At 31.9% G+C, this 24,758-nt stretch overlaps 3 protein-coding genes across 4 annotated transcripts; 2 read left to right on the top strand and 1 right to left on the bottom strand.

The window, feature by feature from the left end:
* Positions 1 to 5,874: 5,874 nt before the first annotated feature.
* On the top strand, positions 5,875 to 24,758 carry LOC105339596 (uncharacterized). The gene is made up of 16 exons (XM_034467663.2): positions 5,875 to 6,464; positions 6,895 to 6,961; positions 7,068 to 7,190; positions 7,565 to 7,678; positions 7,897 to 7,974; positions 8,122 to 8,243; positions 9,357 to 9,443; positions 9,535 to 9,627; positions 9,862 to 9,975; positions 14,385 to 14,592; positions 14,763 to 14,924; positions 15,011 to 15,099; positions 16,723 to 16,799; positions 17,565 to 17,662; positions 17,740 to 18,040; positions 24,045 to 24,758. The coding sequence occupies exons 1-16, from the start codon at positions 6,435 to 6,437 to the stop codon at positions 24,136 to 24,138; spliced, it is 1,857 nt and encodes a 618-aa protein (XP_034323554.2). The 5' UTR covers positions 5,875 to 6,434; the 3' UTR covers positions 24,139 to 24,758.
* Positions 18,071 to 20,674, top strand: LOC136276492 (uncharacterized). Of its 2 annotated transcripts, none has more exons than XM_066088603.1 (4): positions 18,071 to 18,557; positions 18,930 to 19,032; positions 19,140 to 19,304; positions 19,619 to 20,674. In XM_066088603.1, the coding sequence occupies exons 1-4, from the start codon at positions 18,134 to 18,136 to the stop codon at positions 20,538 to 20,540; spliced, it is 1,614 nt and encodes a 537-aa protein (XP_065944675.1). In that variant the 5' UTR covers positions 18,071 to 18,133; the 3' UTR covers positions 20,541 to 20,674. The 2 variants fall into 2 exon arrangements, with proteins under 2 accessions (XP_065944675.1, XP_065944674.1); XM_066088602.1 differs by having other exon boundaries at positions 18,906 to 19,032.
* On the bottom strand, positions 20,755 to 22,975 carry LOC136276491 (uncharacterized). Its single transcript, XM_066088601.1, has 3 exons — positions 22,377 to 22,975; positions 22,087 to 22,205; positions 20,755 to 21,975 (listed from the first exon to the last, which is right to left on the bottom strand). The coding sequence occupies exons 1-3, from the start codon at positions 22,834 to 22,836 to the stop codon at positions 20,917 to 20,919; spliced, it is 1,638 nt and encodes a 545-aa protein (XP_065944673.1). The 5' UTR covers positions 22,837 to 22,975; the 3' UTR covers positions 20,755 to 20,916.

The raw sequence follows: 24,758 nt of genomic DNA, 5'->3' as shown, positions 1-24,758 counted from the left end.
GAAGCATGTTACCGTTTCAATTTTCAAAGTGGCTTCTCCATTCATCGGAAACTGACAAAAGAGCATATCAACCTTACTCCAGCTACGAAAATAAGAAACAAACTGGCAATCGAGGTTCTAAATAAGGATATGTTGTATTTAATGAAATCATATCAATCAACACTGAAAAACCCAGACAATCTTGCTAGCAGTATTAAACTGTTGGAAATGACCTCACAGATAGTGGACATTTTCTGTTCCAGAAACAGACCTATTTCATCACAGGAAGACAGTAGATTTGAAACACTGCATACAGTTCTCAACTATTTCAAGTCATGGGAAAATGCTGTGAAGAAATCAGTTATGCTTGTCCCCTCCAAACATCTGATGACTCTGGAGACTCGAACAGACCTCGACTCCGCACTCATGGGATTTATATCCCTTTGCAAGAATATGCTCCATGGGAAACATAGCATAAACCCTGGTTTTCTTAATTCCGATATTGTGGAAAATTTATTTGGGCAGCAGCGTGGAGTAAGGAATGGACTGAATAACAATCCAACTTTGGCACAGTACGGACCATCTAACACTGCAATTATTCTTGGACAGTGTACTGTGGCCAATAAATCCAATTCCACCAATAAGGCATCCTTCTTCACTTCAACTACACCCTGTCCACTGAATATCACTAGAAATAAATCCCAGAGAGCTTTGAGGAGGGGGATTCGATTGTGAGGAGCTAATCTCTATGTATAAGTAAGTGTTAATTAAATATATTTCATTTACACCACACTCCATGACTATAAACTTATATATATTCTTATTTACACAAAAATATAAAATCTAATCCATATAATATTCAGGTTAAAATTATGCCATGGTAAAGAAAGTATATTTTTTACAAAATATTTCATTTGACTCATTACTCCATTATCAAATTTATTTTTATTACTTGTCATGGAGGATTGGATCTGATCAATTGTTTTTCTTTTTTGTGATTATAATGTAGAATTATATTCAATCCTTAAATTTCTTCATAATAATGAAATTACAACCTAAATTTAATTCTAATCGGAATAATTTCTGTGATTTCCACATAAATCATATTTATTTACTGAATGCACAGAAAATATGGAATGGTGTTTTGTGTACTTAATTTCTTTCTATATTTTTTATATTTATTTGTCTGTATGATTTTCCATTTATTATTGCTATGACATTTCTTAAATGCTAAACAGATAATAATTAATACATGACTTAAAACGTTATGCACCATTTCACTTGTCAAAATGTAGACACATTTTCGCGGGAATTATCAAAGATCCATATTTTCACCGTAACGTACAAGTATTAAATGAATTGCATAATTCCCCCCCAACCACCATCACCTTTGAAAATTATATACATATGTACCTCAGCAAATGAGTTTTTCCTGTGCCACATTGTCCAGTCAATAAAAAACTGTGTCCCTGGACTGCTCTTCGGAAGGCTTCTTCTCGAGCGTCCTACATTTTTCTTTTCCGGAATTTTCAATCCGCTACGACACGTCTTTTATAATAATCTGTTCGCAGTAAATGTGACGTCACGCAATGGCTTCTCGGTAAAATAAAAGTGTGTGTGAAATCGAAGAAAGTGGGTATTGACAGCATTCGAGAGGGGTTAAAAGGCATATTTCAGTATAGAAACGATGTTGGACATGAATATTGACGATTGATACTAAAAAAGCGGCGTGTCAAGGCGAAATAGCGGATTTTCCCAAAAACGCGTTGCATTTCTGTTCGCTATGCTTTCGCATAGTTCATGGGTCAGTCAATAAAGTAAGGTCTTACGTGCCTGAATAAGGCTTTCGAGACTTGATTTTGGTAACTGTATTAGCTTGTGATAGCTGTTATATAATTAGGGTTAATAGAAAGCGCACACTCCATAATAGGGTGGGATATTGTAGATATTAATGATTAAAATATTTGATTGAGAAACTTATAGTTTATTTACATATTTCTTATATTGCTCAGGCAGATTAATATTAGTCCGGGGGGGGGGGGGGGGGTCTTTATCGTGCCAGCACCCACAGGAACTTTGGATTTAAAATGCTGCATCCGTAAAACTCGAATTTTAGTGGTAGGATGAGAAATTTTTGTATCAATTGAATATATTTTTATACATTTTTATCTTAGCATGCATTCCAGGTTTAAAGGAATGCGCACTTCATCATATGTTAATTTTTATAGATAATCGTTCATTCAAATACATATATGTCCGATGCATGGTTTATTTGAGCCAGATCCATGACGAGAAAAAATGACCCTTGACATTAATTTATTAAATTTTTAATTTAAAGCATATTTGTTTCAAAACTTGGGTGCATTTTCATTAATTCAAATTTAAATGCACATGAAAATGAAAGATATGCTTTTGTGTAAATTTCAGTATAACCGTAAATACATTTTTGATGATGGTGTACATGACTTTATTTTTTGTCAGCTCGAAATGATCAGTTTCTGATACTCTGTCCCGAGTTCTTGCTTCCACCACTTTTGGCTTGATTTTTCGATAATCATAAATAACTTTGGGCTAAATCTACGTTCATCCACTATACTCTATCCCGAGTTTTTGCTTCCACCACTTTTTGCTTGATATTTCAATAATAGTAAATACCTTTGTGCTCAAACTACGTTCATCCGCTAATATGAAAAATGTCCAGATTATCTGTTTTGAAACGCCCCCTCTACCGCTTCGGGTTTCAATACACATCCAAAAATAGAAGGTCTACGGGAATTTTGCATTGCATCAGCCATTAATAAGCCCGGATGATAAGTTGAAATATTGTGCGAGGTATCCCGAGTTCTTCCAAATGGAGAAAAGATGTAAACATTTCCCATTATGAATCTCCGTAAGAAATTTGTTTTCATTCCTTTGAACTTTCATAAATGAAAAATTCAGAGAGCAATCTTTGCAAAGTTACAAGTTTAAGTAATAATTAAATGTGCAGCCATACACTGTATGTACACCGCTACACATTTGTCTTATCACCTACGGCCTTAAAAAATGAAGGTGCAAATTAAAGGCACAACCGTATATTATTATTGTTCTGGAAACTGTTTATCTTGTACTCTAATAGATTGTGTATTCACTTTTGCTCTAAATTTAATATTCCGCTGGCTGAATTGTTTTAGCTTTTTAGAAAGATAACCTTAAACGATGCTTATATTTCTATAAACCCCTTCACGATAACTGCAGGACTACTTTCCGCACATGCGCACAAATACCTTCGAAGTGACAAATCAAGGTCTAGTATATCTTATAAATTCGTGTAACTTTGAAGTGCTTTGAAATTCTTTAACCAGGGAACAACGATGTCTATATATATATAGATAATGGGATGATGTAATGTCAAACATCGAAGAATGTACAAATATTTAAGAAACTGTTTTCATTATCAAGTGTTACCGTTCGTGTTTTAATCAAGGTATGCCGAATCTTCCTGGAATTAAATATAAGTTGTAAATTTACTTTGTATAAAAACTTTCTTCATGGTTACTCAGTGTGAAACATTCTTTACCTAAGGACGAATTTGTCCGCCATTTTCCCCCACTTAGCATCCACCTGCGTTGCCTTTCCTTTTCACTTCATCTAAATTTATAAGTGATCATTCTTTCGCATTTCAAAATATTTAATGCGTATTCTCGGACTCCATGCCAGGAACCATGACCATAACCATGATTGAAGATAATATAGAAACAAAAGTCGGATTGACTGGAGACTTAGGTATTACATGTAATACTGTAGAACAACTCGTTGACAAGTACAACATGTACCATAGAATATATATATTAAATGAATTTTTGATCAATAGTTACAGGTGTACAGTGTGACACAGATCCTCTTTTACAGGAGAAAATGAAACTAAAGTTGGAACTAAAACGGATGCAGACAACAAATGGTCTGTTTCAAAGATCAAAGATGATGATGCCATAACCATGACAATGTTCTATACAGGACTTCAAAGCTTTCCTGTTTTTTTTTTTGTGGCTGTTTAAGTATGTTTCCTTAATCTTAATTTTTTTTTTGTCGTTGGAGAAAATAAGAAAAATTTGGAATTTCATAATTTTATAGCACATGATTTTCTCTTTTACATAAAGTATCGTATGTTCCTAATGAACAATCGAAATTCCAGCTACCTGGCACCTAAATGTGAGAAAATGGTTAATGGTGTGGTAGTTTATTAACCCCTGATGAGAGGAATAGATCTAGGTGATGCATGGCTCTTGACCCAGTTGACCAATTCTTAGCAACCATTGTGAGACTGAAGGTGACACATAATTACTGGGAACGAATCTGAATTAATCATGAACAATCATTATTGATATTCATTTACAAGAATCATAACTCTGACATGTCTGTCATAGATTTTTGAAAAAATATAACTTAAGGTTGGAGTGTAAGTCTATGACATGGCAGAGCGGATTGGTGTGTCCGTGGATGCCTTCTCTCAGTATTTTTCCACCTGGGTTTGCCTACTCTACAAGAAACTAAAGGATGTGAATCCCTTTCCATCTCGGGATGTTATTTAGAGAAATATGCGTTCAAGTCTTACATATTTTTTTCTAATTTGAGAGTTATACTTGATTGTACTGAAATTTCTATTCAAAGATCCAGCAGTTTAGTTAATCAGAATAAGTCATTTTCACATTAAAAGCATCATATGCGTTCAAGTCTTGCATCTTTTTTTTTCTAATTTGAGAGTTATACTTGATTATACTGAAATTTCTATTCAAAGATCCAGCAGTTTAGTTAATCAGAATAAGTCATTTTCACATTAAAAGCATCATAGTACTTTAAAATTTCTTACATGAATCACTCCTTCTGGTGTAATTTCCATTGTTATAGAGGGCTTTGGTGGAAGAAATTCACACCGACAGATAATTGAGCGCACCAATCTAATAGACCTCATGGAAGAAGGCGATGGAGTTATGGTGGATGAGGGTTTTACCATCGAGGACAAGTTAGAAAAAAGGATGCAATATTCTACCTTTTTGTTCTTCTAATCAGTTTACAACTCAGGGTTTGAGTTCTTAAATTCGGATTTGTTATAAAAGTTCAATGTCATGAGTAAAATCTGTTCTAAACTCTAAAAGTATTTATGAAATAAATTATTATTGACATACCATTCGATATGTTTACTATATTATGGAATTACGCTAAAAAAAAGTTGGACTTTTAGCAACACAGAGGTAATTCGAACTAAAATTTTAAGATTTTGTTTTTCACTGAAATATTTTTGGCAGTACTGTAATATTCAAAGTTAAGATTTTATTTGTTAGTCAGAATAATTTTGCATATTTTCTGTTGGTCTTATCTCACTTTTTCATTTAGATAATCGAATGGCACACACTAAAATATTTTTAAAATGCTTAAAAACGATAAAGAAACCATATCTCAAAATTTTGATCATTGACCTCATATAAGTTTAAAGCCTGCAGAGTAAATACAATATACTTAGTTTAATGCTATAAATGTTTTAGTATTATCATTATTCATCTTCTTTGTTAAATTGAATCAAAAATGGAAAGGGATTTGAAAACTGATAGAGGAAATTCGGACTGGAATATCTCTTAAACTTAATGCTTTGGGTCTGTTTAGTGTCACTGCCATTCATAAACTGTATTTCATTTTTAAAAGAGTTTAGTAATTTATATTATTTTCACAATTAAGAAAATCTCATTCATAGTGTAAAATTTTTAGGGATTTTTTTTCTTATGTTTTTAAATAATCAAGGCCATTAACTCAAAAAGTAGGTCATTGACCTAATTTTTTGAAAGTGAGCACTACCATGATAGGTATTTAACTCACAATAGATGGTTTTTCATTATCATCATAGGAATTTTTTTTTCATTCTGAGTAAACGTATACCTTAAAGCTTAAAAATCATATAAAATCTTATTGCTAATTTGTTGTCTGCCTACTCTCCTTAAAATTCAGATTCTAAACTTTTGTCTGAAAATGTTACTTAAATAGATTATGTAAGAATTAATTCAATAGCTTTATTATATGCAAGTATAAACTGGGTTGGACGATTTACGCTCGATCTATAAACAACAAACGTACATTTATACAATTTGATTTTCTACAGCCAATGAATTTTCTTATAACTCAAATCTCTATAATCAAGAACAGAATTTAAGAAAACTTTGCTTCATAAATACAATTTTTACAAAGTTTTATAGTTACGTCATGTTGATTGATCCTTCGATTCAGCTCAAACGATTACATGTATGTCCTCATTAAAAAGTTTATCATAAAAGTTTAAACATTTTAATTAAGTGAATAAAAAAGCGCGTTACAGACATATATTGTATTATTCACTCGTAAATTTGTGACAGTTCTGTAACAGGAAATGTTGATATAAGAACAAGGAAATATAATTCACAAACATATATATTAATATAGAAAAGTAAATGCAATTCTTTCAACATGATGTGAAAACTGTAAGTGTACATTTATTTTAGTTTTATGTCGGTGCCCCTATTATTGGGGACAAATTGTTTTTGTCCAATATGTCCGTGTGTCTGTCTTTCAAAACTTTTAAACCGTAGTTGGTATTTGTTATTTGAAGGAAGTATGTTAATCTATGTTCTTTAAACAATAAACTAATATCAGACACTCTTCATTCCTCTGTTTGTGCGTAATATGCCTAAATAATTGTGATAAATTTTCTAAAATAACATGTACATCTATTTAATCACCATTCGATTTGGATTGAGTTCAATAAATTGGATATGTACAGTCCTATCCCAACTTATCCGCGTTGTGGGAATTTCCGTTAACCAAACAGCTTCTTCGATTTTTAAAACCATTTTTATAAATATCCTGTTACATGTAAATGTTCTCAATTCTTAACATTTTTTATGAATATAGATGGCAGTAGGTTATAAAAATTGCCGTGACGTTTTGTTGGAGCAAGCAGCAGTTGATGCTCAAAATAGTATGTAATGTCATGGTCGTTATAAATCATTCATGAAATTATATTTTGTAAGATTTTTCACAATTTTTTTTCTTAATTTGAAAAAAAAACTGCAATACCTTTGAAGTTAGAAAACTGCAGTACCAGCATGGCAAAGGTCCTTACAATATCTTTATCCTGGATACATCATCTAGTCTTGGCGAACAAGGTTTTACACAATTGAAGGAAACGTTTATTGCTATTGTTGATGGTAATGTATGTTGTTTGAATCAATGTAATGATTAAAGTGTTCTTCGAAAAACAAGCATATAAAATGATTTATTATTTAAACAAAAAAAAATATCATTGATCGTTCATGCACATTTCACTTGCATATAAATACAAAATTGAAATTGTAATATTTTTATTCTGTATCTATCATTACAACGAAAACTCGTGATCGTGATCATTTTATGTTTTGTTTTTAAATCATGTCGAAACGTTCACTTGAAGTTATAAAGAAATGTTTACAGCTTCTTTGTTACAAACTGCTAGTTGCAGAATTATTATGACAGACGGAAGATTGTTAATCCAAGGACAACATGTCTGTAATTGTTATCATTGTTTGTTTGTTTGTTTGTTTAGAATACTCTAAACATCCAGACATTGAAGAGAATGTGGCAGTTATTGTGTGCGGGCGACAAACCAAGTTTCTACGCTACTATTCTAACCAGTACAAAGATATCAAACGTTGTCTAGGTATGTTGGTCTGATGTAGTAGTTATTGTGTAATAAAATGAATTGATTAATTATAAACAAATATCTATTAGACTTTCTTTTAAGTGTGATTTCTTTTAATCGAAACATATCGGTATATAAAATACATTGAGGACAACAATTTAAGTCCATGTTTGTTAAGATCATGATCACTGAAATGTCTAGTTATTTTAATGCTGAAAATGTACTGACGTTTTCAGATGAAGTTGAGATTGGGGGTCCATGCCCCTTAGCTACGGCCTTTTTAATTTCGCAAGGTGGACTCGGCGAAATCACAGGTTTTCAACACTTTTGTTATATTTAGAATTGTGTTTACTTTACATTCATTATATATTGTAGCTTGCTTTATTTTAAAAAATTTCTGTCGATCAACTTAAACATTTATTCCCACTTGAGTTTCTGCAAAAAATATATAATACTTTCAGGTTATTCACGGATAATGGGAGATTTTCACGTTCGCCCAAGACTAGTTCTCATTTCGAACGGAAAACAAACGGATTTAACAGATATTGATTCCGAAATTTTACCTGAAGTGGAAACTCATGAAGTACTGTATTCGATTCACATTCGGGTTTTAGCATTTTGTTTTGGGTTGTTTTGTTTTGTTTTTTTTTTTGTGGGGGGTAATGTGGCTTTAAATTTGCTGTTTTAAAAAAATCGTTAAATGTCATGCATAAAAAACGAATTTTGTATTCAGCAATTAAAATGTGAAAAAAAAACATGGCACGAGACTGGTTTATATAATAAAAACAAAAGATGTTTGTAAAACACTTATGTCCTCTCCTTTTGAAACATGTGTGAAGAAAATGAATGGAAACAGCAAATAATTAAAACATCTGCAAAGAAAATAAACGGAAACTGCAAATAATTTGAATTTTTTTTACGTCCAAGGGGCATTACTCTGTATAAAATTGCTCGATCGTACCCAAAATAAAATGTGGCGTAGATATTATCTTGATTACTCTGTCAACTAAATTTAATTTCAATATGTGTATCTTCTAATAAAAAAAATGAACGGAAACTGCAAATAATTAATTTTATTTTAATATGTTCATCCTCTGCGAAGAACATGAGCGGAAACTGCAAATAATTCCATTTTTTTCAACGTCCAAGGGGCATAACTCTGTCAAAAATAGCTCGATCGTACACAATATCAAACTTGACCTAGATATTAATATCATGATGAAGCTGTACATCAAATTTCATTTCAATATGTTCAACCGACCGACCGACATGCCGATAGACAGACAGCAGCGAACCAATATGCCTTCCCTTCTTCTTCGGAGGGCATAAAAATTTGAGCTCTGTATATCTCTTACAAATGGAAAACAAATGCTAACATTTTGTCAGACCATTGTATATACTATATTTAACCCTTGTAAATATTAGAATTTGAAAAGTAAAATTAAAAGAAGGAACCGCGATCACGCCTTTTAAATAAGTAAAACATAATGCTGTATTTCATCATGTTTTTTACTTTTACTATCATTCACCTTTCAGATTAAACACTGAGTCAACACTTTTTTTCGTTAAATATCGACTTTGAAGTAAATTTCTAGGCATTGTTACTTTAATAGTTAAGGTCGCATCAGGTTTGTTCCAAATTGTAATCATCACTTTCAATCATAACGTTTTTTTACATAATATTGTTTTCACACAGAATAGCAATATTTTGCTTCAAGTGACCCGATCGTTGGGGAGATTTCATCCAATATTTTGTATCCCAGTTGGAGAGAACCCTGACTTGGTATATTAATTGAATCAATTATACCTGCTCTTGTACTGCTTATCTGGATATCTGAAAGACATAATAATTTACTTTTCATTCTTTATTACAGATAACATTAGAATTTTTAAGCGCTCAGTCAAGAGGGGGAAAAATCATCAATTCGGATCAAGCAAGACAGTTTGCTAGATATTCTAAAAATATGGTAACATACCAAAATATTATTTTTAAATAATGTTATGTTGAAGTTTTTTTGTACGACTTGTGAAAATCATGTTTGGATTTCACTTTTAAAGATCCTTCGGTTTAGTTTGTATTAATATCATTAACACAATTATTAAGACATTCATTTGTATAAATTAATTTTTTTTAATTTGTCCTATATTATGTGTATGCTCCATTTAAAAATTTCCAAAATATTTTTTATTCCATTGAACAGAGGACAGTTTCAATGTTATCATTTACAATGAAGAATGATGGCAATGATAGAGAAAGAATCATGACATCACTTGTGTGCACTTTTCCGGAGAGTGAGTTTACGGAGATGGACCAGGTCTTATTTTTTTTATGTTCTTCCAAGTTCATTTATTTTCTCTCTGCACAAAACTCTCATCTTATCTCCCCCCCCCCCCCAACTTTTTTTGCTAAGTTAGACCTAACCATTAGAGACATAGCAGAATAGAGGGTTCAGTAGCCCCCACCCCCTCCCCCACGAATTAGGATTTTCATGATTTTGGGAAAAATGTTATGGCCGGAAATATTTTTTGTTTGTCTTGAAATTCATAAACCTGTAGGCATCTTTCATTTACTAGATCTTGACCTTATCAAGATTTGACATTCGATTGGTACAAAAATATATCCCACTCTATAGCATGCCTAAACAAACAGGGTGTTTTAAAATCAGGGATCTGCAATTAATAGTTGCTGAGAAATCTTTGACGAAAATTTGTTCGAAAATTTAGGCTAAAAATAAACAAAGGCGTCATTTAACAGGAAGTATATCCCACAATAAGGTATGCCTAAACAAATAGTGTTTTACATTGTAAAATATCAAGCATCTGCTATGAATAGTTGCTGAGAAAAAATGGGACAGAATTTTTGTCACGGACAGACAGACAGACAGACGGATAGACAGACAGACAAACAGACAGACACATAAGGGTAATACAGTGTACCCCTTCTCCTTCGTAGCGGGGATATAAAAGTCTTAGTTATATTGTTTACTTAATTTGAGATAAAACTTAAGTTACATCCATAACACACTTGAGTCAAATATCAAATGTGAATACGACATAAAAATCTTTAATACAGTGTTAAAGTATTTGTTATATTAATCATATATAAGATCTATCTCACTCAATAATCAACGTATATGCAATATTTTGAGGAGAATTTATAAATAGTTTTCTTTTGAAAAATTAATCATGGGGCAGTTATCTCCCTTGACAAAATTGTTGTGACAATAAAAAAATTTGACTCAGCTAAGAAAAAAATTCAACTCGATTAAGAATTGTGGGAATATTTTTTGATAAATACAATTTGAGCAAAATCTTAGCTGACTCGAGAAATCGGAGACTGGTGTAGCATTAAACTTTTTGGCTTCGTTGTTTTCTGAATATTTAGATTCGGCCTCAACAACATGCAAAAATAGTAACATTCAATCATACGCAGGTAATTAATGTAAATATACGTTGATACAATTTTAACAAATAAGTTAAACGTGTTAAATAATCCTTGATGAACAGAGACACTTTCCAACAAACCACATAAAATGAGCGAACTTCCTGTAATAAATAGTACCTTTATAGCTAACCACATTAGTAAATCGGATAAAATTCGATTTATATTAAAAATAGTAAATTTCTTTTTAGCTGAGCGTTTTTATAACTTTTGTGTAAATACTTAGGTTACAGTTTCATCTTCATTAACATTGTCAACATTAACTTCTTAAACCCTAAAAGCAGGAAATGTTATAAAAACTGTGAAAATGATTGCGAGCTTATTTTCTTTACATATTAATACTAAACATTTAGAACGATAAAAAAGACATAAAAAGCAATACTTATCTGCAATTTAAAGTTTACATGTATTTTGGTCTCTTAATTTTTATTCCCTTAGTTTTTAATACACCCACTGTTCAGACATTGCAAATTCTTTGATGTTCCTTATGTTTTATTTCTTAAAATGTTATTTACAGATTTGTCCCTCTTTTACGTCATCGAATTGCAGTATAGCGGCACTGTTGCCACAGGTTTACTCTTTTGCTCATCAGAACCGAAGGGTTAAGTGAGCTTTACTGATCATCTGTTTTCCGTCTGTACATTTCTCCATCCGTCTACATGTATCTGTAAACTATTCACATCTTAGACATGTATTGTAGAACAACTTGTTCAAATTTTACCAAACTTGGTAGTGATCATTCTTATGGAAGTGAAATTCTAAATTATGAAAATACAGGGCAAAACCTAATTAAAAAGGAAATAATCACATCAATGGAAATGCCAATATTTACACCAACGCTTGTATATAGGGTGAACATTTTTATTTTTTTTTAAACCATGACCCGTAGACCAATATTGAAGCTCAAAGAGGAATACAAAACTCAACATAAAAATATAAAGGGAAACTCAATAGTCTTCTTCTCCAGAACAACAATACTCCAATTTGTGAGATTATTATACAAGCATCATAAGATAGTGTAGATTTTAAATAGTTAAAACCGTGAGCCACCTTACCCCATCTCTTAATACTGAGTGTTTGAAAGTTCAACAGAGGAACAGAGAGACATAGTAAGTATAACTATGCAAGAATCATCAGTTAGTGTAAAATCTTAATAATCAAATCGACGACCCCAGGACCAATACTGTAGCTTCAAAAGGGATTTGTATTCTGCATTGAATATGTAAGGAATTTTTTTTTAGTTTCCTCAAAAAAATATAATGCCATGTTTACAAGCTTTTTTATCTTCATGCCGATCATGTGATCATATCAAGATCACAGTTACCTTCTTTCACTTTCTATTATCTTTAATAGTTAATTTTCAAAAATTGTTATATTTAATATTTTGAGGCTTAAGATAATATAAAATTAGTCAATTGGTGCATAGAAGATTTTAGGGCATGATATCCTAAACGTAGACTTCTTTTTAGGGCTTTTCGACTTTCGGTCGAAAAGACCTATTGTTTTCGTTCTGTTTTATTATTATTCTTCTCGACAAAGTTTCGTCAGCGATTTTTTGAAAACGGAACCGAAAAATGAAAATTTAATGTTAAATTCTTTTAGCAACTTTTTAGCTCTCCCGTATGTCCCTTTTTGGACTTCCGGTCTATATACTTCCGGTTTACACATGCAAAAAACAAAATATTAAAAGGACCTTTGTATCTATTTTATTTTTTGATTATAAACTATGAAATTTTGGATTTAGATACTTCATAGTTTGATATACAAAATTGTAAGCGACAACTTTTTTCTATCTCTTGCTGTTTTCGAGATATTAGACTTCAAACTATGAAAAAAGGGGGGATGAAAAAAGTAAAAATTGAAATTACCACCAAATTTGTTAATTGAGGATTGGGAAATGTTAAAACTGTCATAATTATCATATATTTAAAGTTTTGTTTGAAACCATTCACAACTTCCGGTTTTGAAAGTTGATAAAAATCGTCTATGGGTGTTTAAATGATAAACTGAATTCACGCGTGCCACGTTTTCTCAAACAGTTTTCAAGTAAATATGTTCATATTTAATTTTTATAATAAATTCCTATTTAAGCAACTGGTTAAATCGAAGCGTTTAGAAAATTTGGAAATAGATTAGAGATATTTTTTTTGACACTTTAAATAAAAAAGGGAAACTGGGGCTGTCGAAAAGCCCTTACTTTTTGTTGAAGACAAAAGAAGTTCTAGTTATATTTTGTTTTTATGTATAGTCAAATCTTCGAATATATGCAATTTTTAAAACATTTCAGAAGAGTTTCATATTTGTAAATTTCATTACAAAAACAAGAGCCGTTGTTTAAGTGAGCGATTTAGCCCACTGGCATCTTGTTTGGTTTTTCTTTCATTATAAGTGTCTGTCTTTGTCGATTATCACCTTCTGCTAAAAAGGAAGAAATTATTGATATATTGATGTTGTTTTGTATTTTTTTTTTGCCGGGCTCTGCTGAAAGTAAACAAAAAACCAAACAGCTTCAGAGTAAAAGCTTCCGCTATACCAAATAGTTACACAAAGAGCCATGTTTTGTCAAAGGTGTTGGCATTTTGTTTCTTTTCTTTTTTTTTAATTTCGAACTTCTTTAGTTTTCTTAATAAAAACCTGTTTTAAAAACAAGACTGTATTTTTGACATACAATGCGCATGAATTTCCATGAACTACTTTGCTGCGCGATGAAGAAATAGGGATTTAATTTATAATGCTTGTTGCAAAATTCAAGGCAGCAACTATTGAACTTTTTAATTTCTACTAGACACACATATTTTTTTGTTTTTCGCTTACAAAATTTGGTCGCTCTCTGACGCTTTGCCGACATTAAAAGCATGAGAGAGAGAAAGAGAGAGAGATTTTCAGTCTTTACTACACAATATGCATAAAGACACGCCAAAAGAACCCGGCTTTCAATACTTCAGTACTTTGATTTATATCTAGCAATACACTAATGTATATTGTTTTTCATTTAACGTAGTTTCACAATAAACGACCACGGACTTTATTCTTCCACTATACATTTCAGCATTAAAATTTACGCGTCATGGCGTGAACGAAACATTAAATATATACGCGACGTCACAATGCATTTAAACGTCGAATAATAGCATAATGTACATGTTATATTGGGGCATTTATGAAATGAAGCTTGAATTCAGTTGATATTATTAAGTAGATGCAAGGGAAAGCTGCCAAAAATGTGGAATATGTGTAAATGAATGTAGTTATGATAATTGAAAACTAGTTTTATTTTTTTAGGATGATATCTTTGAAATATGCTCCAGAAAGCCTTTGTATTGTTCAATGGAAGGTATAATGGAAGAAATTGAGGATGAACAAGATCTCTTCAACGAACGGGATCCCAACATGCCTCCTCTAGGTTCCAGGGTCAGACGTGGGCGTGACTGGCAATGGGGGAACCAAGATAGATTTGGTCCTGGTACAGTCGTGGAACATTCTAAAAAAGGCAAATTGAAAAATCTAATATACTTAGCAATCGTTTTAGCTTATAATGAATTGTAATTCCGTGACATACAGCCATTACATTTAATAATACTAGTATGTTATACGAATCAATAAAATTAATATTCGTGCAGTATTTATAAAAAAAGGAATTCATTTCATTTTTTTTAAAAGGCGGTTGGTTAAAAGTAAAATGGGATATGGATTCGACAACAATTCACCATTATAGATACGGATCTAATCGAACCGAAAAAGACAAATATGACGTAAAGGTGTGCGATGAACCAAGACTATTGGAAAACCAGTTAATTGCGACTGGCTGCCTGGTGACAAGAGGCATGATATGAACGTTGGTACATATCTGTGTTTAAATTTAAAAAGTATTAATCATTTTTTACTTTATCATACTGTTTTTCATGCAGGTCCAGATTGGAGTTGGCATGATCAAGATGATGGAGGTGTTGGAAATGTCGGAACAGTGATTTCGGTCAGAGACAGTGGAGGAGTCCTTGTATGTATTGATTAGTAAGGCTTTTGCAAAACATGAGAAAAAGACAAACTTTTTTTAGTTGAAGATGGAATTTCAATAATTAATGGAGATGCTAAGTTTACAGGTTTTAAGCAATTTATTTTGTATATCGCTTCATGTTACAAAATATTCATGCAAACTTCGCAACATTCAAACAAAACAAAAAAAAACACCACAAAAATATTATTGAGAAGACATTACATGTAGTGTGAAACATAAATTGTGCTGAAGATTTTCTTAAGCAAATCTGTTTTGACCTATATGAGGTAAGCTTCATAGATTGGCAAAATTGGAAGAATTTTTTTAGGGTTTGATGGTTTTCTTTTTTTTTGGTCTTTGCTTTTTTTGTATGGCTAAAATAAGAATAATTGTGCGATAAATCGTTTACTATAGCAATTAATCGAAGTTAGGGATTGTTTCGCTTTTTTGATATCGACTAGTTTTAAAAGTAGAGATTAATATTCTTGCATATTTCTTTGGTGTCCAAGTAGCGTAGTGGACAATACACTCGCTTATCACAGCTGCAACCCGAGATCGACAATGGTTGTATGTGAAAGGGTATGGTGGTCGCCCGCTTTGACACGTGGGTTTTCTTCTAGCATTACGGCTTCCTCCCACATCAATGACCCCCTGCGTTAACATCCGTGCCGACGAAAATTATTTATCCGTGTCAACGAAAGATAGTTATCTGTGCCAACGAAAGATATTTATAAAAGTTGTAGAACTTGTTTATCAGTCGTTGTAAAATAGATAGAGTTCAGCCTTCAATATTCCTGCAAAACATGTCTTATCGGTTACAGCACGTTTGCAACACAATTTTAGAAAATATATCATTGCTTGACGTTTGCAGACGGTTTTCAAGGAACTAAATAAAATAAGGAACTTACTTATTCGGTCCCTTAAAATAAACATTATATTAAAACGTTCATGTTCATTTACTAGTTTACATGTGAATGTGTTTCTTACGTTTCATTTTCATCCAAATGCAAATATGACACCATAAAGATCAATTTTTCCCGCAATTAATTTACTCATTTATTTGTCTATTTATTTTTGTATTTATTTATTTATTTTTATTTTTTGGGGTACAGGGACGACTTCAATAACCAAAATATTCTAATACATATGTATTCATTCAAAACTGACAATCTTGCTTATTCAAAGCTGCACTTTATTGTTTCTAATATTTTAAGGATATTAAAATGCATAATAAATTTAAAATTGAGAAAATAGATTTAAATTACTAACTTCAAATACTTTCATTGCGTAAAATTGAGATACTTTTTTAAAAAAGAAAACTGTATCAATTCGTCTGCAAAATGACAACAAATTTCGTATAATAAAAATGTTTTAAAACGGGGAAGGGGGGTAAAGATTTGACTCTGAACACATAAACATTTTTGATTGTGTTTTCTTTATACCTACTTTTTCCTTTTCTAAATCATTGGGAAAATATTCCTTTTATACAGCGAATATTAACATAATATACCGGCAGTAGTCGGATAAAACAAATAAAAATGAATCTGATTGATATTCGTTTTTAAAACAGATTGCAGTTATCAATAATACGTAATTATTTGACCACCATTTTCACTGATACCCTAGGTACGTTGGCAAAACACTTCAACTAATCGACACCTCTACAGATTTGGACATCAGGGAAGATTTGAGGTTCAGCTTTGGTAATGTTGAATCTTTGATATAGTCGCAGTCACCTTTCTGTTCCTTTTTCTATCAATTCAACTTGAATGTTATTTTTATCGTTACTTTTATCTTTAAGGGGAAAACGGCGTTGCAGTGTAAAATTATTTGCCAATGAATTTTTCCGCTTTTTCAATACTTTAACATTAAGATGTCTTCTAATTTTTTTTTTTTTTTTTAAATAGCAATATCATAATTTTATCAAAATATTGCTAAAATCAGCACTTCCAATATTGTAGTGTTTGATTCTAGATTTAAACAAAAGGTGATGGCACATTAAAAATTCTCAATGAAATTTAATAAAAAAAAAATCATATATCAACCTTAACATCTGCTTTATAACTTTAAAAAATTCCAATGCCCACTTTCTTGGCATTCAAGGGAGATACTACAAAAGGAGTGACCTCTACCCGTTATTTTGGAATTATGACATTTTGTGACAATTTCTGATTTGAACCATCAAAAAGTAATTCATTCTTTAGATTTATTGATTAACTAAAACAATAATCAGAATATATATATATATATATATATATATATATATATATATATATATATATATATATATATATATATATATATATATATATATATATGTGTGTATATATATATATATATATATATATATATATATATATATATATATATATATATATATATATATATTAAAAAACGACCTCACATCAAACACGCTTGAATCATTTTAAGAAAATATAAACAGTATATTTCATATTTCATCTCTGCAGTGATCCTTTAGCGCCCAAGAGCATCAAGTTTCTAAAAGATCAAATGCGTAGAGCTGCTTTACATTGCCCTGGTGAAAATGAATTCGGAGCTACCAAAGGTATTAAGAATGTTAAAAAAACAACTTAGCCAGATGAAGCTGATATATGAAGACGCATAATTAACTTTTTTTCACAGATGTTGATGACGAGGGGTCTGCAGAATATGGTGATGTAGAATCAGTGAAAAAGTTGACGTTCGCTAACCAAGAAACAAAGCCTGCGTTGCATATTAAAAAAGGAAAATACTTCAAAAATGACAATTTACCCGCTGACATAGAGACAGATGGACAGAGTTTTTCGAGATTAATGAATCAGTGGTTTTGGAAAGATGACAAAGGAAATTGGAATCCATTTCCGAGAGAAATGAATAACCGAGTTGACAAATATTACAGCCGTGACCCAAAGTCAACTGTTATCGTCACGATCAAGGAGGAACAGTAAGTTAAAACGCTGATTTTCTCTTTTGCGGTAAATACTTTTGATTTCCATTAGTGCGCTCTTCACATTGGAGGCGCGATTAGTAGGGTCGTATGGGACAAAATTTTGTCGTGATGGACGCCAACTATCAAGATTTACAATGCGCCGATCTAAAGCATATTCTAAAAACTAAAGGCATTCCTTTTTCGAACAAAAGAAAACAAGATTTAGTTGACTTATGTGAACGCGCTGATGCTCTTAATTTGCCTGGGATCGACCAGAACGATAGCGAGAAAGAGGCTTCAATCGAGAGACGGACGGTTCGGGGGAAAACTTATCAACATCAATGTTACGACACTGGAATCGTCTGGAGTCGTAATCTAGCTACCATCCCAACCATTGATACGTTTGATGTGACATCTTTTCTCCAGAACTACTGCGGATGGTCTGAAGAACGCCTGCGGAGGAGAAAATCGGACAATGGCTACAAGCTACATTGTTCCGGCCACATTCATGATGTCACAATGGCAATGTTAGGTACTTGTAAACTTCGTAAAGCATACCATTTTATAGTTTTATTGACATTGAAATATGAAAATACTAGTAGTACCCATATATTCATAAATTTTGTCGTCAAAATCGATATAAGCAATATATGAATGTTACAACAGAAACATAATCTTGTTGACCAACAGTTTTCTACCCAGTAAACAGGGACTGGAAATTAATGTCATACCAAGACATACCTTTATTGATTTATCAAACATGATTAGAGACAGTCATGCAACAAATCTTAAAAGCAATATATGTATTGTCAACAACAATGTCAACAAAAAGGAATTTAGAATATTTGAACAGAAAATAATTTATCACTTTTCAATTCAGATGAAGATGTGTTCTATGTTAAAGGCAAATGTGTGCCTGAAACAAGGCAGTCCAGTGATCCCTATATCCCATGGATTCTGGTTGAGAAATCAGGACACATATTTTCAGCTGAATGTACATGTGTTGCGTAAGTTTATTTTCTAGATTTTCACTTCCCTGTATATCTTATTGAAGCAAAGCTGTTCATACTATTTCATTATCATTTTTCAAAACCACATTATTAATATTTAACAGAGGGGATGGATCATGTAAGCATGTTGTTGCCCTATCGTTTGGCATAATAGATCACATCACTTCAATGGAAGATCGAAGTTCAATTGGAGTTACTGATACTGCAGCATATTGGGATAAACCACGGAAAGTATGCAGGCCAGTGCCTGTTCATGACTTAGATATCAGGTGTGTTACCTTATTTTTTTATGTTCTTTTTTTTGGGATTACCCAGTAATTGAATTAACTTATTTTATAAACATTGTCAATTCAACTGTTCTTTTCTGGCGCTGCTCGCATGTACATGTATTGTGCTTATATATTCAGTTTTAATTTTATGCCAGTCCTTTTATTCATTCGAAAACCAAGCAAATCTTGCAGAATGAATTAAGAAACTGAATTGTTTAATATCCTTTAACTAAGAATTAATCTTTTGCAATTACAATGTGCGTTATTTAGAAATTTACTTATAATGCGTTATAATAATTCCATATAAATTACAGGACTGTCGTGAATGTACCAGATAAACCACGACCATCTGAAGATTCTGGTTATTTGCCACTTAAGTCTTCAGATTTTGATATGGAGTCATTGGAAAAGAATATTGTTCAAGTCCTAAAGAAGAGCAAAACATTGGCAGTGGCTTTGTATACAATGTCAGACTCTGATGATGACAATGACATGTCCATGTGTATTGAGGACACGCCCAAAAATATTATTGATTTAGTGGCAATGCTTGGTCAAGAAAATGTGAAAGTAGACGATTCTTATGTTAAGAAAGTTAATGAATTTACCAAAGGACAGTCCATTAACCTTATGTGGCAGTACCAAAGAAAGGGAAGATTGACTGCTTCAAATTTTTTCAAAGCTTATCACTATAGAGGGGATAAAGCAGACAATTATATTGTGCGCAGTATTATGGGTCAATATAATTTTACTTCGAAGTCAGTTGAATATGGAAAAATTAATGAATCTGTTGCACGTGAGAAATATGTAGATCACATGACATGTTTTCATCCTTCATTTAAGTGTTCAGAGACTGGAATCTTTGTTTTTAAAGATTTCCCCTTTCTTGCTGCATCCCCTGATGGTATTTCTGAATGCAAATGCTGTGGCAAAGGTCTTGTTGAAATCAAGTGTCCATATAGTTCACAAAATGAAACTTGTCAGGTTGCTATGTCAAAAAATTCATCATGTGCAATTGTCAATGGTAATTATGTTTTGAAAAAGAGTATTTCCTCCTCCTATTATGTCCAAATGCTTGGCCAAATGGCAGTCTGCAAGTTATCTTACTGTGATTTTGTATTGTACACACAAAAAGATATTTATGTAGAAAGAGTTAATTTCTCACAAGCAGATTGGGAACTGTTATTTGAAAAACTCAAAAGTTTTTATGTGCAATATGTTTTACCAAAATTGGTCTAAGTACATGTATATGCATCAGAAAACTTGAATAAGGTTAATGATTATGGTGTTTGCTTTATTGTGCTAATTCAAAAGTTGATGAATGTCAAAAACCATTGTATGGATTACACTGTACCATAATTTCACAATTTATTGTTCATCATAAGCAATATATAAAGTTCTTGAAATTAATGTATTTATCTCAATCATTTTTCATCATAACATTAAGTAAATAAAAAAAGGCATATGATTATTTGAAATATTGTGCAATCATGAATAAATGCACTAGCTTAAAACATTTTTAGAGCACTTAGTCCAATTGATACAATTATTTATGTTGCTGGAAAAGAAAACCGCCCATCAAATTAACGGTACACATGAACAACAGTAATTTTCCTTATTTAAATTTTTTTGACAAAGGTGGCATGAAGTTACAAAATGCTGCTGCAACTCGTAGCATGGCTGATGACAAGTTTTTCATATTTAATGGGAGAATTCCTGCTAACATTTTGTAGGATTTGAGTCTTCTGATAGCCCGTTCGACATGGATGCGTAGAGAAGCAATCTTACGAGTTTCAAGAATCTGTTTAGATGAGAGTACTCTCCCCTTCCCATTTCTTCTCTCATGGGTAAAAGGTGGCATATTCAAATATGCTCCTTTCAGGGTAAGAAGATCTTTTATTTGGAATCCTCTGTCTGCCATCACCTCATCCCCTGGGGAAATAAGGTCAAGAAATTTGCTGTCCACAGTAATTTTTCGGTCACTGACATTACCACTCCAGAATTTGGAAACAAATGTAAAAGCTCCATTGGGTTGGATAGCCACCAGAGCCTTAAGAGTGTTATGTGACTTGTAATTACTCCAAGTACTTGCCTGAGCTGAACAGTTTTGGGGTTTTTGAATGAACACTTCGGTGCAGTCAATTATTGATGTAGTATTAGGGTATTTCAGCTTAAAGGATAAAGGCATGTGTTTCAGAATTTTTTCTTTGGATGGCCACTTGATAACAGGATTTAAAATTTGTGCTAAGAAATTAATCCATGTGCCGAACAAGGTCGAGACATATCCAACGGACACATTGAATAAAACAGATAGAGTTGCATTGTCTAAACCGAGTCTTAATTTTAGCATAACTAATACGAACTCTTCCTTCATGGTTAGTTTTCTCTGTTTGCCAGGTTTTTGTTGATTCTTCTCTTGCCACTTCTTGGATCCTGACCTCCCAGCCCCTTTCCAAAATGAAACTTTGTTGTAATATGGTGCCAAAAACTGAAGGAAGAATGTGAGAAAGCTGAGGGATGGCAGTCCAAGAAAGTGTTTGATGTTGTTATCATCTTGTATAATTTTTCCTATAAGATCATTCCGGAAGTCATTTTTCTGCATTTTCAGGGCTTGCAATGTCTGATTTTCCTCTCTCAGTTCCCTGTTTTCTTTTTCTAGCTCCGAACACCTAGCCTATTTGTTAAAAAAGTAAAAAAAAATTGTTTATTCAACCTCATGTTCATAATTATCATTTTGAAAAAAAAAACCATGTACATGTATAATATTTTGTCAGTGTCAACTCACCTCTAAGGATGTTATTCTTTCCAAAAGGTCATGTTCCCCACAATACTTCTTCTCTGGGTCACAGCAGATATAATGATGGTCATGCTGTATATTTTGACACTGAATATCACATCCAACCTCTAAAATAATTTGAAACATGCCGATAAAGAACTGGTATACTTGTATAAAATAGTAACAATATTGTATAATGTATATACATGTATAATATATGCATATATTTTACTGGTTAATTTTTATTATTTAATATATATACAAAATATAACCTATTTACATGCAATTGTTAAACGAACCTGTTTTAATTCCGTTGTTATTGTTGACATCTGTTTGTGGAATGTCTAATTCTCCTACTACATACGGATAACATATCTGTGTTTTGTCGGTGGCTGGCTCACATTTGACGAGGTGAACAGTTTTGATGGATGGCTGATCATGCTGTTTGACGTTTGTTGAAGACGACCTGCTTGAATTAGAATTCTTCGTTTTCCGTGGAGTTGATTTTTTATATTGATTATATGTAAACAAAGTTGGGTAAGGGTTTTGCGGTGTTGGAAAGGAGTCAACAAAGTGTTTGGAACAGACAACATAGTGTCTGTTGTCGCAAGAACTGTCTATTTTTAATCCCTCTCGCCTAATCAAACTTAGCCACTTTTTCAATTCGCTCTCTACCTTGGGTAACTGGTGGAAGAGTATATTTGAGCTGCTTCGACTATCGGCAGTACAACCGACAGCAATACAATGTCGCGCAGGCATAACGTACACTGCAGTAGCGTCATTCGCAACAAGGAATGTTTGTCCCGAAAATCTCGCGAGATCTATACGTTTTTTCACTCCGGTGATTGAAGAGCGCCATAAGGGACTTAACTCTCTGTTAGTGGAAATCGGAAGTATTGGCTTTAAGAAAGACACTGGATAAGAAATTATCCTTTATCGAAACCTATAAAAGAAATACACGTGATAAGAAAATGAAAATAACATACTATTTAATGATGCTTGAACAATCAAATGACAAAATGGAAGTATCACAATTGAGAACTAAAAAATTGTCAATTCAAAAACTTTCTGTCAACCATCAAAGAAAGACGATTATGCTGAGCATATTCGAGATTAAAGATTAATAATTCCGTTTTCAAAAGAAAAAATGTTTCTAAAATTAATTTGACCTCTTCCAAAATTAAATTGTGATGTTGAAGGAACATAAAGGAGTTACAGCCTCCCTTCTGGTGAAACCATAGGTGATTATTGTCGTTCGTGGTGCATTTTCGTCTGTCCGTCAGTAAATCCTTTTCAATTTTGGTAATTTTCGGATAAGTTTATTTTTTTTTTATTTTTAACTGTGAAGCTTTAAATCCTAAAATTAAGTTTAAGTTCAGAATGGATTAATTATATATAATTATTAATTATATATCATTATTAATTATTTACACAGGAAATGGAAATTGATTTTAAACTCCTTGTTTTCTTTGTTTCTAATCAGGTTCACACTTTAATAACTATTAATTTTTGAAACGTAATATAATCATTGTAATATGTCTAGATATATTTTGGTTACTACTAATTGGGCAAATGTAATTGTAAGGAAGATATCCTTAAATGCTAATAAGTTTTTTACAACTTTTTTTTATATCGAACAACAATATATTGTCCATACTAAGTACACGTACATTTTTGGCATATGAAACTAAAACTAACTGCTATTTTAAGGAAAAAGCTCATATTTTAGAATAATATGGTAAAATGTTTAAAAATGGAAATGACGTCATTTATTACACCATTTACTTAGTGTTTCCTCATTTTCTAAATCCAGTAATGTAAACAATAAAACAGACAGTTAAAAATTTTATGAAGGCCATCTTTAAAATACTTTTTTATCAATATCATAAATATGTTGCAATTTCATTTTTTGTAACAATGACTACAATGAATTGAAATCATGTTCGTAATTTTTGAAACTGTTTTAGTTACAGGGTGGTAATGGCAAAACTCGTACAGATTAACCTGAAGACAAGGGAGATGTTCGAAGTGAAATTAGTGAGAAATGAGTTAGATTCATAGAACAGAAAACATATTATTTGTTGATTAATGACATCTAAATTTATAAATTTTAAAAAACATTTTTGATTATATGATTAGATGACAAATCCAATTTGCAAATTGAGATGCAGCGAGAAAGAAAGATGGAAACGAGTCGATTTTTTTTTTAATTTATGAACAGTTTAGCGAAAATGTTGCATCAGCACACAATTTTCTTTTCTTCAAATTTTAAAAAGGTATATATTCCTTAGATGTTGATTTATAAATTAATGTTTCAGCAAAAGGACTTTAACTCGGGCGAAAACATACAAAAATAAGGAAACAAATCTGGAACGGAAAATGTTAAAAAAAACCGAACCATAACAAACATATGCAGTTGTATCTTTGGTGTTTAGTTAAAACATAAAAAAATACTAGTAATACATAACCCGCGAAAGCGGATTATGTTTTTTTTTCTGCGATTCCTTTATAACCTAATGAATCACTAAATGAAAGCATTTTATTTAATTATATACCTTTAAATCTATATAAATGTTTTTAAAATAAACGTGTAAATAATTGTTATTTTTGTAAACAAAATTATCTTTTAAAAAATTAGGAAGCCAGCACATTTTACCTTAATAAAAGGTTTTTCGATATCA

Source organism: Magallana gigas, chromosome 6, assembly GCF_963853765.1.
Source record: "Magallana gigas chromosome 6, xbMagGiga1.1, whole genome shotgun sequence".
In the NCBI taxonomy this organism is placed as follows: domain Eukaryota; kingdom Metazoa; phylum Mollusca; class Bivalvia; order Ostreida; family Ostreidae; genus Magallana; species Magallana gigas.
The sequence above is the reverse complement of the archived record's forward strand: the minus strand, read 5'-3'. Positions and strand labels throughout refer to the sequence as shown.

Coding starts and splice junctions, on each gene's coding strand:
- LOC136276491 (XM_066088601.1), bottom strand. CDS start 22,836: ATGCCTGCGCGACATTGTATTGCTGTCGGTTGTACTGCCGATAGTCGA. Junction 22,206..22,376: donor TAACAACGGAATTAAAACAG/GTTCGTTTAACA, acceptor AAATTATTTTAG/AGGTTGGATGTGATATTCAG. Junction 21,976..22,086: donor AAAGAATAACATCCTTAGAG/GTGAGTTGACAC, acceptor TTTAACAAATAG/GCTAGGTGTTCGGAGCTAGA.
- LOC136276492 (XM_066088602.1), top strand. CDS start 18,134: ATGGGACAAAATTTTGTCGTGATGGACGCCAACTATCAAGATTTACAA. Junction 18,558..18,905: donor TGTCACAATGGCAATGTTAG/GTACTTGTAAAC, acceptor TTTTCAATTCAG/ATGAAGATGTGTTCTATGTT. Junction 19,033..19,139: donor GCTGAATGTACATGTGTTGC/GTAAGTTTATTT, acceptor AATATTTAACAG/AGGGGATGGATCATGTAAGC.
- LOC105339596 (XM_034467663.2), top strand. CDS start 6,435: ATGCAATTCTTTCAACATGATGTGAAAACT. Junction 15,100..16,722: donor GAGACAGTGGAGGAGTCCTT/GTATGTATTGAT, acceptor CTGATACCCTAG/GTACGTTGGCAAAACACTTC. Junction 18,041..24,044: donor GTCACGATCAAGGAGGAACA/GTAAGTTAAAAC, acceptor AAACTGTTTTAG/TTACAGGGTGGTAATGGCAA.